This window comes from Mya arenaria, chromosome 11 (assembly GCF_026914265.1).
Source record: "Mya arenaria isolate MELC-2E11 chromosome 11, ASM2691426v1".
Taxonomy (NCBI): domain Eukaryota; kingdom Metazoa; phylum Mollusca; class Bivalvia; order Myida; family Myidae; genus Mya; species Mya arenaria.
In genome coordinates, this window is record NC_069132.1 from 38,343,374 (window position 1) to 38,363,243 (window position 19,870).

Consider the following 19,870-nt stretch of genomic DNA (forward strand, 5'->3'; position numbering starts at 1 on the left):
CTTCACATGCAATCGGCATTCATGTCTTATTCCTCAGAGCTTGTCATTTCCTATCTGTCTTTACAGGAAATTTTCCTCAATATGCACATATTTTATTCCAGCTGGAAGATTTTGTCTGCTTCTAATGATATATTAGAACTTAAATCATGCTCACAGAAGTATATGTAAATTAACATGACAAAAACATCAATATTTAAAAAAAAACACAAAGCCTGTCCACAATATTGAAGAACAGCCCTGGTACAAGCAATGTTTTGCAACCTCCTTGTTGTTATAGATACAGTTACTTGGATGTAGACATAAACAAATAGTTTCTAGAGTATAGCTAATCCTTATTGAAGTCTCTCCCTTTCAAAGAGTACCACCTGGTACAAACTGATTCTTACCTTACATCTCAAACCTTTCCATTTTGAGAATATTTTAACATAAATTTGGAAACAGTTAATTGCTATAATCATAGAAATTGAAAATGGAAATACAGTAGAAATTGAAAAGTGGCTTGTCAAAAAAGTGCTGCGTGCTTCTAGGTAATTGTCAAAATGGGTCAGAATGTTAAATTCTGTGGGATGCAAATCAAAGCCCTTACAACTGTGAGTTAGCTGACCTCGTGAATGTTGTAGGTTTTAGTCGTATAAGGGAGATTATCATGTCCATTGCAATACCTTTATAAATAATGTTATTTCAAACATCAGTATGCAAAACCGTGTTAAATGATACCATCATTATTTGAGGTCACAAGGCATCGATATATAACATTTTAACTATAATGGTATTGGATGGTTGCAAAAAAGACGATTTCACGTCCAATTTCAGTTCAAAGAAAGGACAAAGACGTTGACTACGTTAACTTGAATTTTTTTTCAGTCATGTATTTTACATTAATGTAATCAGTATGCAACACCCGTATAAATGACACCAACTTTGAGGTCACTAGGCATTGAGTTTAACATTATTGTCAAAGATTATTTGTACATCGAATACCAAATGAGTTAACTGACCCTACTAAAGCCTCTGTTGAGTTTGAAGATGCAAATCCAATCATACTAAAACCTGCTTGATGCTGCGCTACTTGATAAAATCAGTGAGTGAATTGACCTATCTAAAGCCTCTGTTGTTGTTATTGTAGCTTTTGGAGGGCCAGATGAAACTGAAGCAACAGCAGGTGAATGAGCTAGATGAACAGATGGTTCATGTGAAGAAGATAGAACCAGAGAAGGAGAGCATCATTGAGGCCAGGAAGGCTGCTGTCGCAGAGAGGTAAGGACCTTATAATATGATGTAAAAAGATGATAGGTGAATGAGCGGGATGAACTGATGGTTCACTTGAAGATAGAACCGAAAAGGAGAATATTATAGAGGCCAGGAAGGCTGATGTCCGGTACAAACCTAATGTCTTGAAGTCGAGACCATTATATCAAACTTGATAAATTTGATGTTATGAATTATTGGTGTCCTCCAGAATAATAGGCCAGAGAAACGGTTGTTGCTGAAAGAAATATGGCACAATTGTGGACATGTATCTGCAAGGTCGCTCAAAGCACACCAAAGTTATGGCTATTGAATCGTGAAAAAATAATTGCTTTCCAACTTGAGCAGTTCTTATTTTAACTTGGCTATAATGCTTTTGGGCATGTATAATAATTATGGTATTTTTATCGTTACGCAGGTTTGCTAAGATCCAGGAGCCACTCGTGCGTCGTCGTGAGCAACTGGAGAAGGTCAAGTTCATCCACCAGTTTGTACGCGACGTGGAGGATGAGAAATTGTGGATCGAGGAGAAGATGCCACAGGCAACCAACCCCAACTACGGAAACAGTCTGCTCTCCGTACAGCTACTGGAAAAGAAAAATCAGGTAGGATTCGTATTTTTAATGGTTGAAATAGTTAAGCCTTTATTTATGTCCCTTTTTTTGTTGCAAGGTTAAGTTGCATGATAAAAGGATTTGTGACGGATTAATCAGTTTACACAAGAACATTTCTACTAAAACAATGTGATTTTCAAAAAACTTCTTTGAAGATGTCATTGTTAATGATGTTAATTATTCTCACAAATCTGTACTGTCTGTATTTAAGAAGGTAACATCTAATGAATATTCTCAATTTATCATAAAGCAGAAATATCTTTATTAGTTGCACGATTTTTGGTTGATGTTCACTTAAACTACTTGTGTATTCTACAATATTTACATGTAGTTTACTCTATGATTTGAAATCAGAAATTGAAAGATGTTTTTTTACACTTTTATATTTGCATGCTCAGTTTTTAGTTTGTGATTACCGGTATACTTCAGCATAGTTTGTTTGAAAAAGAAAACAAAATTAACAGTTGAAATATAATAATTGTGGATGCTTTATCTATATTCAAATCACAAAAAAACGTGTGTTGTTTTTTAAAAACTTCTATAAAGAATGTTTCTCGTCATAACGCCTTTATCAGTATACAAAAAGCATCATCGAAATGATGTGGGGTGAATGTCATACACTGTTTAATTCTTTAAGTGGCATAAAAAAAGATGTTAATAAAACAGAAATGTGATATAGACTCCTATTTTTTAAAATTTGTTTGTGTTTTGTGTAGAAACCCATGCAGGTATAGTATTTCAGTAACATGCCGTATTAGATAAGTTAATACTAGATATTCATAGCACTGTTATACCTATCATGTCATGTCATGTCATATCATCATTATTGCATTTCATGCCACACATGTAATATATCATAGGTATGGTACATCATGCAATATCATGTCATTTCATAATTGAATATCATATCATATCATAATTGAATATCATGTCATATCATAATTGAATATCATGTCATATCATCACTATCACATATCATCACTATGGCATTACATGCCATAATTATGTCATATCAACACTATTCCATATCATGTCATATTATCATTATGCCATATCATGTCATAACATCAATATGGCATACCATGCCACAATCATGTCATATACCACTCATATTTCATGCCATGTCATGTCATGTCATGTCACCACTATTGCATATCATGCCATTTCATTATTCATCAGTAGATATTTTATAAAAACAAAAATTGATGACTAATGGCTTTAAAACATTTCTGATTTAACAATAATTGCCTCTTTTTTAACAAATCGGTTAATCTTAGCATATAGACTTCCTTGATTTTTTCTCTTTTTCGCCTTTGTGACACTTAACCTGACACAGAAAACCTGTCTTTCTGGTGCAATTTTCTAGCATGTGACCACAATGCTGGGAGCCTCTAAATTAACTTTAATTGATTCTAACCCATTATGTTTTGAACACATAGAAGTACCAAAGACCCCCAATTTCTCACACGGAGTCCCTGGAATACCCAGCTGTGACCGTAATTTATTGGGAACACCCAATTTAAAACCAATTCTAAAAAATCCCACTTAAACCATCATATTCATCTATATATACATGTAATCTCACACATATTTTATTTTACAATACAATGTACATACATGAACGTCATATTTACAGGGCATATGCAAACACCTTTGTATCAATTAGCCGTTGCATATACATATATACAAATCATACTTAATATGAACTTGTATTGGCTGGATAGCTATGACACCATGTATTTTTTATAAGTCATGTACAAATTTATTTATGCTATGGCAAAGGATATACATGCTTTAACTGATGTAACAGTATATATGTTGAGTAGTTTGCATTTAGGAAAGTTTTCACCCTCTTAGTTTCAAAATGTTACATTTAGTATAGTTACGGTTCCTCCCACATATTTTGTTTCTCCGGTTATTTATAGCATGTTATTTGCTTGTTTAAGTTTCTATTCTTTTACGTCAACCCTGATTTAATGAGAGAATAAGAGGTGATTAAGGATTTGGTCCAGTACGTCCAAAGCAAAAAAATTGACAAACTGAGAAAATTTTGAAACATTGATTAGAATGACGAAAATAATTGTGTTTGTTTAAAGTGCCTGACTAGATTTAGAAGCTATTTGAAACGGAAAAAGTTTTCATGCTAGTTTGTTAGATTAATTTTATTCCCTTGCGACCAAATCCTTCGTCAGTAATATCAGAAGAATTCGACAATATCACAAAACTAAAACCTTGTTACTCACTGTGTCCCTTCTTTTGGTTCTGTCTAGTCGCTGCAGACCGAGATTGAAAACCATGAGCCCCGTATCGACTCGCTGGTGGTGACGGGCGAGGAGCTGATACGAGAGGGACACCCACAATCGGAGGAGTTCACGGCGCTCATGAACGATCTGCTCGCACGTTGGAAGGAGCTGAAGGACGCTGTCGAGACAAGGAAAGACCGTCTGCAGTTGTCTGACATTGCACAACAGGTAGTGAAAAAAGTTTTGCATTAAAGTCATTTCTGTGATTAGCTAGTTGTCATTGAACCAGTCAATAGTCGAGTAAAGGGATAATATTTCCTAAATATATATATTAGCATATGGTTGTATTATCTACTGGATTACTTTGACAACCTCTCACAAACAAACTCCTACTAGTGGCAAGGCAGGGCAAATGTGTCATGTCATTTAAAATAGTCAATTACTACAATTATTGGACATTACATAAAACTAGAGATTATTTTCGGTACTAATGTCCTAATTGACATGTTTAAAATCATTTTTCTTAAATGAAATGTATAACTCCGGTAGAATGTGACATCACACATTTATTTAAGTTGGTGTAGTAAAATCAAGAACATGAAAGCTTTCAAGTGGAAGCCTGGCCCCAATTTTTCTCCTATCTCTAAACTTCTTAAGTCTCTTATAACATTATGATAAAGCGAATCTCACAATATTTTTTTTTTGTAATATTTGTGTATTTTTACTTCTTTAAGAATTTTTAGACTTTAAATAGGACTTATCTCTGTAGTATCACAATAAATCATTTTTCATTTATTAAAATCAAATTAAGGTATTTGTTTTGGCTAATTAAAATAAACTACTTGAGTCTGTTCAGCTTATGAAGTTTCGAGAAAATGGCTGTTGCAATCTAGTTGAGTATAACACTTCACCTTTGTTACACTACAGTACTACTATGATGCATCCGAGGCAGAAGCATGGATGAGTGAACAAGAGCTGTACATGATGGGTGAGGAACGGGCCAAGGACGAGATCGGGGCCCAAAACATGATGAAGAAACACCAAACCCTTGAGAACGTTGTGGAGGATTACGCTAACGTGGTTCGACAGCTGGGCGAACAGAGCCGGGCACTCATTAACCAGGAACACCCGGAAAGGTAGGCTTGGGAGAAATGAAAATAAATAAATAATGTGAAATTATGTTTGTATGCTGTTTGGTGTTGTTAATTTAATGATTGATAATAGATTCATAGCTTCAATTTCAAACTGAGGTGACTTAACCCAATTGATGTTATATTTGATTGAGATAGGTGGTATCAAATGCAGCTTACAGACAACAGCTGTGTTTTGAATAATGCAAAACAAAGCCTATTTATAACTCTGGAACAATATTTTGTAAGTATTATCCTTTGCCAAAGTTTGTTTAGTTCATAAAATGACCACAATCAGGGCTTTTCCATTTAAAGATACATCCCACCCCAAGAAGGCAAAATAAGAAGGGGGATTTCCTTTTTGTTTTTTGGTCTATGAAGTTTAAAAAAAAATCTGAAGGGAGGCGGTCCAATTTGAAAATGTCTTCCTGGAGTGGGTTGTATGTATGAATGAAAAAACCCTCATTTAGGCATAAATGTTCCAAATTAAAAACCCCATCTTCATAATTCACAGTGACCAGATTGCAGTACGTCAATCACAAGTGGACAAACTGTACGCCGGGCTGAAGGACCTTGCCCAGGAGCGGCGCAGCAAGCTCGAGGAGGTTCTTAAGCTGTACATGCTCAGTCATGAGATCGAGGATCTTATGCAGTGGATCGCCGAGAGAGAGGTCGTCGCGTGCTCTCACGAACTGGGACAGGATTTCGAACATGTTTCAGTGAGTTTTGCAAAATTTGTTGAAAATTTTGTTGTTTGTTAAGATGAAGTATTTGGTTGATGTTAAAAAATACCTTCTTATTGGAATTGTAAATATAATATGTATGAATTTGTACGTTAAACCAAAATATCTACAATCTTTATTTGTTACTTTATTGAGTGAAAATGTTAATCATCATTGGAATACCTGTAAATGTTTTGGCTCTTTATTTAAATCTGAAGTCTGCGTATTGCTGCTTAAAGACATATATGTTTTCATCCATTGATTGACAAGAAAAATGTTGTGTAAGGATAATCTTATTATATTGAACAATATTTCAATTTCAGTTACTTAAGGAGAGGTTCCATGAGTTTGCACGCGACACTGTGTCTATTGGCACAGAGCGAGTGGCCGCAGCCAACCAGACTTGCGACAACCTGATCGCACTAGACCATTCAGACTCTGCTATCATCGCGGAATGGAAGGACACACTGAATGAACGCTGGGAAGACCTGTTGGAGCTGATCGACACACGCGCGCAGGAGTTACAGGCTTCATGGGAACGACACAAGTTCTTCAGTGACTGCAAGGAGACACTGGAAATCATCTTTGTAAGCTGGCTCTATGATTTGATTAAGGATTGCTGTATGAACCCAGTAGGGCACACGCGCAAATTCCATGAAACGCTAGCGCTAGCAATTCTTGGTCAGTCGCTTGCTTGACTATTTGCGTTCATACACCATACAAAAAAATGTGATCAATTTTTATATTTGCATTTAAAAAAATAAATATTAATTGCAATTAGAAATAAGTATTTTCTGCAATTGAGTCTTTGTTCTTAAAGAAGTGTAATCGACAACACACGTTGGTATAAAAGAATTGTTGATAATGTAGTGCTAATCCAATCGAAGCCCAATATTGAAATTGACAGTGACGTTGTTACTGATTGCGTGTTAAACAATAATGAACGTCAAGATACATAGGACTATGTGAATGTAAATATTTAACTTTATTTTTAATTACGTGAGTGTTACTTTTTATGTGAGGTATGGTTGACTTCTAAAGGAAAAACAGGTATCAACAATTAAAAAAAAGAGGCTTAAACAAGCCTTGATAGTTGCTGTTGTATCATTTTAAATCTTCTTTCTACCATACAGGAGAAGCAAAACTACATCCCTGATGAGCTTGGCCGGGACGCCCAGAGTGTGGCAGCCCTGCAGAGGAAACACGCAAACTTTGAGACCGACCTTGTCACCCTTGAGTCACAGGTAAATACACTGTACTAACAGACAGTGCTTAGTTGAGCATATTCCAATCTGCCGTTGTATAGATTGATATTAATATCAATTAATCTTATTAAATTCCTTTGATGTCTGAAAAAACATGTTGACTTCAGTTTCAATTAATTCTCTTGACTGTATTTTTTGGGCCGAATTTAGAGACTGATAGTGTCTTTGTTAACGATTTTAAGGTATCACAAAAGGAATCTGAATTTGTTTAAACAAATTGTATAATTTAATTTTCCACTCTACATGTTTTTGTATATATATGTTTACATGTATGTTCAAACGCTTTGTCCCGTGTTTTAGGTATAACAGTAGGACTCTGTTTAAACAAACTGTGTGAATATTATTATTCTACTCTGGAAATCTTATATATTTGAGAAAGTAGATATATATAAATGTCTACATGTATATTAAAACACTCTTTCTCGTGTTAACAGGTTCGTGCCATACAGGAGGAGTCGGGTCGTCTACAGCTCGGATACGCTGGGCCGAAACAACGCGAGATTAGTGACCAAGAACAGGAGGTGCTTGACGCTTGGCTTAACCTTAACAATATGGTCGAGACACGTAGACTCAAGCTTGCTAACGCCAGCGACCTGTACAGATTCTTCAACATGGTGCGAGATCTTCTTCTCTGGATGGACGATACTATTAGGCAGATGAATACACAGGAAAAACCAAGGTAGAGAATTTGCAGAAAGTTTAGTCCTATAAATATATTGACATGGTATGCATACCCAAGGATATCGACTAAATATGTTTAAAATGCCTTTTTGATCACTCAGGATTAATCAAGGTATTTGATTATATTGTTTTCTTGTATGGGTACAGGATAACCGTAAGTTTCATATAGGGGTTGTATTTGTTCTTAAAATGTATTTGCTAGTAGCAATTGAGGACTGGTTTTGAGTTTGTCTGGTAAAACATGATTTTGATGGTAAGGTTAAGCAGTGTCTGGATCATATACTAGTGTTTTTCAAGGAATTAATAACATGGCTGGAAACTATATAAGAAATTACTTCTTCAACATTTGTTGTGTTTTCCTGTTTTATCATGGTAAACCAGGGGGCTATTTCATGAAAACTCCTTGAAATTTGCAACAGGAGTCTCCTTGGCAGGATTTGTAGTTATGTGCCTAATCTATCTCGCAATGAAATTTGTATACCCCATAGATATTTGATTAGAATGGTTTATGCTTAGTTGACACCAATGATTGGAACTATCTGATCAAAACTTATTTGTGTTTTTTGTACAATACAAAGTTTTGTGTTACCCCCAGGGATGTGTCAGGTGTGGAACTGCTAATGAACAACCACCAGAGCTTAAAGGCCGAGGTGGACGCCCGCGAGGAGAACTTTACCATCTGTATCAACCTGGGCAAGGACCTCCTGGATAGAAAACACTACCGCTCCGATGAGGTATGTTCTGAATATCTAGTATGTAACAGGGGTTCTTAAGTTTAGCATTAAACCTAAAATCTGGATTGAGAGATTTTAACTTTAGACTATTGTACATTGTAAAGATTGTTTTATGCGGACATTTCCATCAAATACAGTAAGAACTACTTTGAATTGAATATACATGACTTTGGAAACAATTTTAATAGAGGTCTTAGCCCCTTAACCCTGTAATAATCCCTCATAATTAAACTGACCCCCAGCAATTAAAAGGTTTGACAATTCTCAACTGTAGAATCCCTGATGTATGTTTTGTGTCAATATTTCAAAATGCTTAGGAGGTTACTATTCTGACAAAGGAAGTCATCATGTTGATCCGATCTGCTTGTTAAAGGAATGACAATGGTCATCTATTAAGCACCTATCATACAGATAATTACACAAAGATTGGTTCACTAAAAAGAAGTAGTCAAAATGGTGAGAGTGTAGCTTTAAGTAAGACAATAAATATTGAAATTCTAAACTTCTTACGATATTTTGTTGTACGCGCTTTACTAAGATGGCCCATAATGATACGATTATATTGATAATGGCAGTTTTATAACAACCAATAGATGGATTATGATAGAAGGAAGATGTACAATCTGCATACAATGTGTGTTTAGGTTCGTGAGAAGTTAATAGATGTGACGAAGAAGAGACAAGGAATGGTGGACCAGTGGGAGGACAGATGGGAGTACCTACAGCTCAGTATGTATTTCAGATTCATGACCAGTGGTGGGGGGGGGTACCAAAAATTAGGCCTTAATTCAAACTTCTTTTACTGTCCAAAAAAAGAGTAGTTTTTTTAACTATATGTATATGGGACTCAAAATTCACCAAAGAAAATTAAAAGTAAATTATTTTTTTCTACCCTAAACAAGAAAAACTAGCACCAAGGAAGACAGGTGAATCTGCAACTCAGTATATAAGATACGGATTTTTTTGCTGGTAAGGATTTTTAATGATATTTTCACAAAAATAAAAAGCAATATAAACAAAAAAGAATAATTATGAAAAGTGATATAGAAGTCCCTTACGTTTTGAACTTATTTCTGATGTTCTCACTTCATTGATTTTCAGTCTTGGAGGTTTACCAGTTTGCCCGGGACGCAGCGGTGGCTGAGGCATGGCTGATGGCACAGGAGCCATACCTGATGAACCAAGAACTTGGGGTATGTACGCTTTTGAGCGCCACGTTTTAAAAGACAATATAACAGAATTTTGTTTTCAAACTCTATATTTGTTTGCTAGTGAAAATATTCAAAATTAAAATCTGTATATTAATGCTTAAACAAATTGTTTATTACTGGACATGCTAATTTCAGTAGAAAACTTGTTATTAAAAGAGAATTTAGGATAGATGTATGCCATTTTAATAATATGCGAAATTGAAAATTGCGCTTTAATGCTTGAACAATATTTTTGTTACAGGACACACTGGATTCAGTAGAAATCTTGTTAAAGAAACACGAGGCTTTTGAGAAATCTGCAGCCACACAAGAGGAGAGATTCGCTGCCCTTGAGAAACTAACAACGGTGAGTTGTTTAACCTTGGTTTGTAAGCACTCAATTCCATTCAATGTATGTAAATCACTAGTGTCAAGTTATCAGCTTACTCAGAGTTTGTATCAGAGTTCGTAAATTGTTGAAACAATAAAGGGCATATCTAGATCATAAGATGTTCCTGCTAAGATCCATCTGGGCATGTTCACTGTAAAATTTTTATTTCAGAAGGAGCTAGGGAGGATTTTCTTGCATATCTATGCCTAAAAATGTCACATTTGAAGAATTTATATGAAGGTCAAGGCTTACTATAAACTAAGCCTGTCGTTGTCGAAAGGAATTTTTAGAATTGAAAATACTTTTTTGTAAAAACTAATTAAACATTCAGTTGTATTCTTGAACTATTTTAGTTACATATACTTGTAGGGTAAGATTTATGCTTTCAATTCCATTCTCACACTTTATTTATACATATTTATACATGTACTGGTACACTTGCAGTTTGAGATTAAGGAGCGTAAGAAGGCCGAGGAGGAGAAGCCAGAGGATGTGTTAAAGGCGAAGGAGGAGCGCTTACAGAGACTCATAGCCGAGTTCATGCCTCCGCCTAAACCGTAAGTTGTCTTTTGGTTTAAAAAATAATATCTATTTCATCAAGTATAGCTGTCAAAGATTTAGAATTTATCATTACGAGTACACTATAATTACAAGAAGATGAGTCTGGCAGAAAGTGCTTTAATATTCACACTCACCTAGTCCTTTGTGTAGATAAAACATTCATATTGTATAACATGCAAGGACTTACTGCTCATTGTTTGTTTCAATATTGCGCTCTGATTGGATTAGAGTGAAGTCATTTTACCATATACGATGATTATACAATGTTACAAATATCAGCTACTCTTTAATATAAACATATGTTGTTGGGTACATTACTCTTAGACGAATACTCAATTGCAGAAGAAACTGCTAATTTTTAATTATTAATAAATAATTATTTAAATGTAAATATAAGTATTGATCACATGCTAGGTTTCCAATGATTGCCCAGTTTAAGATACTTCATGTAACTCATACCGTTTATCATACAGGCCAACTCCAGAACCAGAACCAGAACCTGTTGTTGAAGAAAAGCCCGTAGTCGAGGAGGCCCAGGTTGCTGAAGCCCAGCGGGAGACTGAGACACCCGCCCAGGCCGGTATGTACCATCACATAGCCCCAGGGAGAGCCCTTACGTGGCTGTGGGGTCAAACTCGGCCCCATCCATGATCATCTTGCATCCTTCTGTGTTGTTTTCATATTGTGGTGTCGTACATACTAGGCCAAAGAAATTGTTTTCAGATTCTTGTCTGTATTTAAATCTAAAGGTTGAGTGGATTTCGTAATAGGTCTGGCATATTATCTTCAAATAAACAAAAGCATCAGGGCTGTTAACTGATTTTCTTATTCTCACCAAGGCAGAAGTTTTTTCCAATTAAAAATTATTTGACAGGGTGGGTGGGATTTTATGAGAATCTTTTAAACTTTTTACTGGCCTTAAACATTGTCATGTAGAGTTGTGAGTGTGTATGTTAGTTAGATCCGGTAGTTCCAGCTTATGTAGAAGTAGATAAGTCGCCATAAGTTTTTTACACTTTAAAAAAAGTCAATACAAAATTTGTGAAAGGAAAACTTAATGTAAGTAGAATGTTGAATGATTGGAGTTGTGTTAATTTCATCCTTTACTGTCGATGTACTTTCATTCATCATAATCATCATTTCATCAATATCATTTTCAGATTTGATAAAAATTACTTGATCAACTCAAAATTCTTGTAAATGCGCAGTTAACTTTTTTTACGTCTTGTTTGTTAATAATTGAAAATGCTTTGATGTCTGCACCGAAAATCTATTTTCCTAATTTCAGTCTTTTTTTTTTTAAAAATCTTTATTTTGATGTTAGCGAGCAAGTTTAATATGGAGTTTATTATCTTTTTAAAGAAGAATGACTTTATTCTAAAAGTTTAGTTTGCCATTTTTTGTCTTCTGGGGGCTAGACACCAGATTAAACAATTGCAAGAAAAAAAGAAAATTGTCAAAAACTTACATAACATTGACATTGTTGTGTACAACGCATTGAAACTTATCTACTGATGTAACACATTGCATATGATAAAGCATCTTTCATAGTATTTGCGATTTTTTCCAATTTGAAATTTTACTGTGGTTGTCGACCACATATATCTCAGTAAGTTAAAAAATATTGTTGGTATTTTTATCCGTACTCATAAAACAGATATGATTTAAACCAGGAAACCATTATCCCTATTTTTTAACAAGTAAACACAGATAATTCAATCATGTAAAATGATGTATTATCAGCCTCCTACTGGCTTGCATTGACAATTCTGAACTTGTTTTGAGGAAATACTGTTTTAACCAATCATTGAAATTAGACTTTTGGATGAACAAGCCCGAATTCATATACTATAGCTTGGCATCAAATTTTTGAACAAGCCCTGCTATATAAAATTCAGAATTTGAGTAAGCCCGGAAGATATTTTACCAGTGCAGGGCTTGCGGGCTTATGTTAATTTGGACCACTGTTTGGGATTATCTGGTGTCTAGCCCCTATAAGTTATTTATTGCTTTAGTTATTGTAACACTAACAACTTTCTCTCTTTACTGATCAAGTATAATCACCTTTGCTTCACATTCTTTTAGCTGCAGCTTCTTTCCTTCAACAAATAGGTAATCTTGCCGTCGAGTTTGATTTGCAGTTTTGGGTTCAGCTATTCAAGGGCACGTTTGAACGGAATATTTTGGAACGCATGCAACTCATTTTCATTTCATTTTGATTTTGTTCATCCTATAATTTATCACATTTCTTTTACTTTTTTAGATAAATTTTTTTTGTGTAAACTTATAACTTCAAATTGGAGTTAATTAAGTTCTTTTTTTAGCTCGTCTGTTTTTCGAAGAAAAAAAGTCGAGTTATTGTGATAGCCTTGGCGTCGTCGGCGTCGTCTGCGTCTGCGTCTGCGTCGTCGTCGTCGTCCAAAAACTTTAACCTTACCTCATAACTCAAAAACCGTTCAACATTTTCACATTAAACTTGCTACACGTGTTCCTATTAACACTATGCATGTTTATAGCAGGTCATATAATTTTGCCTTTAATTAATATTGAGTTATCCCCCCTTTTCGACTTGGAAAAAAAACAGACGAGCGTTGGCACCCACTCCGCGGTGCTCTTGTTTTCAAATAAATATTTAGTTGCTTTATCCATTCAGGTAAAAAAAAAGAAAAAAATAATATTTACAATATTTTTTAATTTACGAATTTCATTTTAGGCTTAGCATGTGGTGATGGCATCTTTCATAACACTATTTTTTCTTAATATCAGTGTTCTAAATAAGAATTGCTTGATAAGACAAAAGCCTATTTGCAGCATGTAATCTAGAAAAGGATATCACTTCTCTAGAAATGAAATAACTCTTGTTCGGAAGTCTTTTTACAATTGTTAACACAAAGGACAAAATTTTACAAATTGCAATTTCTTGAACATTTTGAAAGGTTTAAAATTTGTAAATCCATTAATTAATTATTGGAGCATCTAAAGGAGATGTATATTCTGCTAGGTTTAAGATTTGAAAGCTGATCAGATTGTAATAATATCACAAATATTAAACGTCTGCAAAATTAGACAACCTACAGTTTTTTGATTGATCTTCAGTTTTTATTGAGAACACTGAACACTGCACCTTGTAGAACTTACTTTTGACTAAATGTTGTACAAGTCATTGTTGTTGCATGAGTATTTCTGGCATACAGGTTCTCCCCCTGTAGTTTCCCCCCAACCCGGCTCTACTAAACCCACAGTCGACATCCCAGAGGTCACTCCGCCCCGATCTGGGTCGGGCGCCCGAAAATCACCGAGGTCAGGGGGTCGGAGGTCGTCGCCCCGGGTTAGTCGTGGTAGTCATGGTAATGAGGAACTGGCACACCCAATGGCTGGTGGAGACGCATCTACGCCGCGCAGTATGTGATAATAATGGTCTAGTTGGGAATAGTCACACTAACACACTGGAATTTAGTGGGACCGCTTTCATGTTGTATAGTTTGTGGTTGCTATCGTTAAATGATTTGTTTGAACTTATATTACTAAACCAAACCCAGAAATGTTTGATTTATTGCTGTTTTATTAAAAGATTTTAACAAAATGTTTGGGAAAAAAGTGGCATGGCATTTAATAGTTGAGGTGTTGAATGTTTGTGAATTATTCCTTTGTTTTGACATAACTTGAATTGTGCTAACTGTGTATTATGAATCTTTTTAAAATACTTTGCATCAAATATTATTTAAAAGCCTATTATTATAACTTGATATGTAAATGTAAGACGTTTTCTTTGCATAAGTGACGCATGAACGCTCAACTTTTGGCTATGTATCGCAATGTAAAGTGAAGTCATAAAATATAAACCTTATTGCATGAGATTATGATATTATTATGAACTTGGTTGTCTTAACTGACTGAATGGTCCTGGCAAACAAACAGCAAAACAGGCATTCAGTGTGCTACTGCTATATTAAAATATTCAGTTTACTCGATTGGTAGGTGTGATTCTTTTTGCTAATCATTTTAAAAAATAAAATAAAAAAACGTTTTCAGTCAGTTTAGACAATCTGTACACCTAAACTATCAAGATTGGCACAAATCTTGGCAAAAGCATGCTATGTCTTGAACAGATGGCAGATTGCCCATGTTTGTGCCAAAATCCAGATCATGATTACTGGTTACTTGAACATGAATGTATCATAAATGTTGTAGAATCGGCAAGTACGGCGACCACAGTCCATGAGGAAGGAAACTTGGTCCGCAAACACGAGATGGAAAGTGTCACAAAGAGGGCCACTAGCAGGTACTGTGAAGGAGATCAGTTTTCATGACATTTTATGTAAATGGAATTGGCAAATATTTTGGACTTTGACGAGAATCAAACCAACAAAGCAATTTCCCTATTGGTCAAATTCTTGACTAGATAAGCTTTTGGATTTATAGCAGTTTGTCCAGATGTATAATATTTCTGGTTTGAATACTCGTTTAATCACTGATAAAAACAATATGTATTGCTACTTGCTGTTAAAATATGGTGCTCTTGTAAATTTATTTATGTTGGCCTGTCTGTGGTTTTTGAAGAGAAAAAATAGTTTGAGGAATTATGAAAGCCTTGCTTTAATCAGCATTGGCGATGAAATGCAAAAAAATAAGCTCGACTATAACTCCAAAGATGTTAAATATACTTACACGTTTAACTTTTTTCTCAGTGGTTAAAATCTGACAGAAAGTTGGATGTAATTGACATCTAGAATTGTAATAGTATTATTAGTTATCTATCGAATCATAATGTTAATTATGGTAATTATAAATGGAAATACAGGTAGAAGGTAACCAGATTTAAATTTTGAAATGAACAAACCCGAATTTTTACACTATTAAAGTGCTTGGCATAATTTTTTTACAAGGCCTGCTATATAATATCCCGAATTTGAGCAAGCCCAGAAAGCATTTTATCAGTGGTGGGCTTTTTGGCATGTACAAATTACAACCTCCAGTAAAATTTACTTTTATATTTTATATTTACATCATTGCTCATATGCTTGTTTGTATTCCAGGTCATGGGACAAGGTGTATGTAGTTGTACATGGGCCCTCGTTGGCATGCTACAAGGACCAGAAACATGCCAAACAGGTATAAATATTTCATACATTCATAAATCATTGGCATCCACATCTTGGTCAGGAAGATTGATTGCTCATCTCGAAATAGTCTATTGCTATGTGTGTGTTTTGTAAAAATATAAAAATGTAGAATAACAGTAGAAATATTTTGTTGACCAGGTTTTCACAAGGTGAAACCTGGTTATTAAAATGATGTACGTTGTTCGAGTGGTTGGCGTCAAATTTTCATATGAAACTGAATAACTTCAGTTAGGGTTGACATATCATGACCAAACTTTGTAAATAGGAAGATATTATTGAAACCTTTCATGGGATTGTGTTGTGGGCCCCTAGGTTCAAGGTCACTTTTAAAAAAGAAAAACGATTGAAACTGAATCCCACAATGAAGGTTGAAGTTCTGTCAATCATTGAAAACCTTGTTTTGTCGCATTGCAGCGTTTCTTGTTGTATACACTAAACAGCATTTGATTTTAGACTTAAAATTCCCCATGATTATTTCAGGACCCGAGCTCGCTTATTCACCACGAGACTGCCATGGATCTGGTTGAGGCCGAGTGCGACCCAGCCAAAGACTACATTAAACGACCACATGTGTTCCGACTGCGCCTACAGATGGGCGCAGAATACCTCTTCATGGCAAAGGATTCGGTAAGTGATGTCGTATTTTCAAATGATTAAATATATTTTGCATTATTTTTGATGGCTTACGATGTGGAAGAGAAGTTTTACATTCATATTATCCCTATTAAAAACTGGGAGAAACACTTAAAACTGGCAATAATAGAAATGATTGATGCTATGGGACAGTACTATGTCCCTCAATACATTTGTATTTCACTATTTAATATTTAAACAAATACCTCTGTATTTCTCCTGAACATGAGCAATAAAGACAGAGATGCACCATACCCGATACATGTATATCCTTGACTCCCTATATATGCTATTAGCAATGAAAACTTAAAACACAGGGTTTGAATTCAGGCATCAGCATTTCCAAATTCAGTAACCTCTATACACTTGAATCTCAAAGATTGATGTTGTTAGACTGGAATGTCAGAACTATACTGTAACTGTCAGCAATGTGGTATGTCTGCCGATGAACTCGTCACCTTAGTGCAATAACTCAATAACTGCATATAGAAATAAAAGCAGATATTGAGTTCTTGCACTATGGTGACGAACTGTTTGTTTTGGGTTTTTACTTTTTTTGGCGTATTTGAAGCCATGAGAGCCCTCAACGGGCTTCTATAAAGCCAGTTTTGCTTTTGTGGCAGTAGGCTTTGACCCCTTCTATTCCCATTTGGTGCCTCAAGCAGCCTTCACACCCCTCGACTAATTGGTTTCAGCCCTTAAGCTGCCAGATCAATAACATCCCAGACTACAGTCCCATGTCCATTAAGTTCTATAAAATTTACTATTCTCTATAAAAATGTGGTTTTGGAGTTAATTCTCATTAGCAGTTTATTATTTGCACAAATTGATCATAATTTTGAAATAATAAAAAGGTTATGAGTACATAAATTTGCCATGTTCATGTAAGGAGGTTATGAAAATGTCTAGCGTATTACGAATTACAAAATTGTCTGGCAAATTATGAAAATGTCTAGCAAATGACAAAAATATGTTGCAAATTATGAAAATGTCTAGCAAATGACAAAAAAAATTAGCAAATTATGAAAATGTCTAGCAAATAAGAAAAATATGTAGTAAATTATGAAAATGTCTAGCAAATGACAAAAAAATGTAGGAAATTATGAAAATGTTGTATTTCAGAAATGTTTAGCAAATTATTAAAATGTCGAGCATAAAGTTCATCATAAGAAAAAAAACCTGAAAATGTTCTTTACTCTTGCAGGTGGAGATGGAGCGTTGGATCAATGCTATAAACAGCACTGTGCGTACAGGGGCTTCCCCAACCAGATCGCAGACCCTGCCAGCCCGCACTGAAGAACACAAAGACAAGAAAAAAGGATTCCTAACGTTTAAGAAGAAATAGACATCTTAATAGTAGTTAGGACTTTTCTTCCAAGTGTCATAATAAATTGTCATTTTCTTCATCAGGCTGAAGTACTATTATGGACTAAGTTCTGTTCATGGATTTAACACACAATACTTTGGTATAATGTCTATCGTGAAGGCATTGATGGAAGAACACGTTTACGCATTGTTTCATTGTCGTTTGTATTGTATATTTTATACAGTGTACATGTATATGCTGTACCCAAGGAAAAATGAAGGTGTATATGTGTCAGACTTTCTGGAAACTTTTTCTATAGTTCATTTTGAAAATACATTGTTTCGCTTTTTTCACACATATAAAGCATTCTTGTATTGTGGATGTATGTGGAAGTTGTATTTTTGTCAAGGACGGGAAATTATTGTGTATGAGCTTTATTCCCTAGTACATTTTTTAAGAGTAAAAGATGAATGGTGAAGGAATAATAGATCTGCTAGGTAGTAGGGCGATGCTTTTTAGGAACGGGCAGCTGAATTGAGTTCGTGAGGAACGTTATTCAAGACCAGCCTGGTTGTTATGTTTCTTTTTCTTGTTCTTTTATTCTTCGCTTAAAAGCTTGTACATATTGTCAGACACTAGTCGGTAAGCCTATTGCCACATTTTAAATCTTAAATGCATTTTTTTTTATCAATCATTGAAAAGTTGTTTGTCTTCGATGAGTGGAATTCTCTGTTATTTATGATTTCTTTGTTAACATTACCAGAGTTGTGGTTATAAAATAATGTTGTCTTTGTTTGATGTTCAAAACGAGTCTTTGTGTATTTTATGTAAGAGAAATAAATGGATGTAAAACTGAAGCAAGTTAACCGTTGTGAACAAGTTTTTATATTTGTTTATATCTGTAATCGCTGTAAACCTGTATTCACTTATTGTGGACATAGAATATAGAGTTTTTATTATAATTTATAGTCATAATGTCCCATCATTCTAGAGTATGAAATACTTCAGTTTTTATCGATTGTAGCAAAATTATTCATAGATTTTATTTATAAAGATAATGTACGCTTCATTATCCAATAATTTGCTTTGCTGTCTCTATATTAGTAATAATAAAGTATGTATTGTTAGGTTATTCCACTATTCTACTGGTAACTATAATTATTACCACAACTAAACATTCGAATTCCATAGATATCTAACACAATTGGTAATAACTTCTCGATAATGTGAGTTTTTTTATTAAAGTCCAACTTTCTGTCTGATTTCTTGCCAAAAGCTCTAAAGAAGATGATCTGTAGTTATAGAATTCCCTTAGAAAAAAAACTAACCTTACGTGTCATGATGATGAACACATTGTACAAATCTTATTTGTATGTTTTTATTATTGGTCGGTGCAATCTTTATTTTATCATACACCCATAGTTGTGCTTCAGCGATATGGACCTCCCTGTACTAGGCATGTATTCTTATACAGGCTGCTATCTGAAATAAAATACATCATCAGTAAACCAGTCTTCTGTTATTTTATTCTGTGAATATGTCAATATGTATACAATTGGAAGCTTTAAACACAAACAGTATGCGCACTAAGTGTAGCAGTATACACACTAGGAAGCAGTATACACACTTGAAAGCAGTATACACCCTAGGAAGCAATATACATACAAGGAAGCAGTATACACACTTGGAAGCAGTATACACACTTGAAAGCAATATACACACTTGGAAGCAATATACACACTATGAAGCAGTATACACACTTGGAAGCAGTATACACACTAGGAAGCAATATACATACAAGGAAGCAGTATACACACTTGGAAGCAGTATACACACTATGAAACAGTAAACACACTATGAAGCAGTATACACACTAGGAAGCAGTATACACACTAGGAAGCAGTATACACACTAGGAAATAGTATACACACCATGAAGCAGTATACACACTTGAAAGCAGTATACACACTATGAAGCGGTATACACACTAATAAGCAGTATACACACTTGAAAGCAATATACACACTAG

At 34.7% G+C, this 19,870-nt stretch overlaps 1 protein-coding gene across 10 annotated transcripts in view; it reads left to right on the forward strand.

The window, feature by feature from the left end:
- Positions 1–19,349, forward strand: part of LOC128208803 (spectrin beta chain-like) — a 76,399-nt gene extending 57,050 nt beyond the window's left edge. For 8 of the 10 annotated variants that reach the window (XM_052912412.1, XM_052912417.1, XM_052912413.1 and 5 more), the window contains 19 exons: positions 1,127–1,257; positions 1,667–1,853; positions 4,133–4,333; positions 5,033–5,241; positions 5,750–5,954; positions 6,281–6,544; positions 7,091–7,201; positions 7,657–7,901; positions 8,499–8,637; positions 9,282–9,366; positions 9,739–9,830; positions 10,090–10,194; positions 10,663–10,775; positions 11,253–11,359; positions 13,974–14,180; positions 14,971–15,061; positions 15,816–15,891; positions 16,383–16,529; positions 17,740–19,349. In XM_052912412.1, the coding sequence (XP_052768372.1) occupies positions 1,127–1,257; positions 1,667–1,853; positions 4,133–4,333; positions 5,033–5,241; positions 5,750–5,954; positions 6,281–6,544; positions 7,091–7,201; positions 7,657–7,901; positions 8,499–8,637; positions 9,282–9,366; positions 9,739–9,830; positions 10,090–10,194; positions 10,663–10,775; positions 11,253–11,359; positions 13,974–14,180; positions 14,971–15,061; positions 15,816–15,891; positions 16,383–16,529; positions 17,740–17,880 (2,856 nt within the window). In that variant the 3' untranslated portion in view covers positions 17,881–19,349. Of the gene's footprint in view, positions 1–1,126; positions 1,258–1,666; positions 1,854–4,132; positions 4,334–5,032; positions 5,242–5,749; positions 5,955–6,280; positions 6,545–7,090; positions 7,202–7,656; positions 7,902–8,498; positions 8,638–9,281; positions 9,367–9,738; positions 9,831–10,089; positions 10,195–10,662; positions 10,776–11,252; positions 11,360–12,864; positions 12,892–13,973; positions 14,181–14,970; positions 15,062–15,815; positions 15,892–16,382; positions 16,530–17,739 lie in introns of all 10 variants that reach the window. The other 2 variants (XM_052912418.1, XM_052912419.1) reach the window with 2 other exon arrangements.
- Positions 19,350–19,870: the final 521 nt, after the last annotated feature.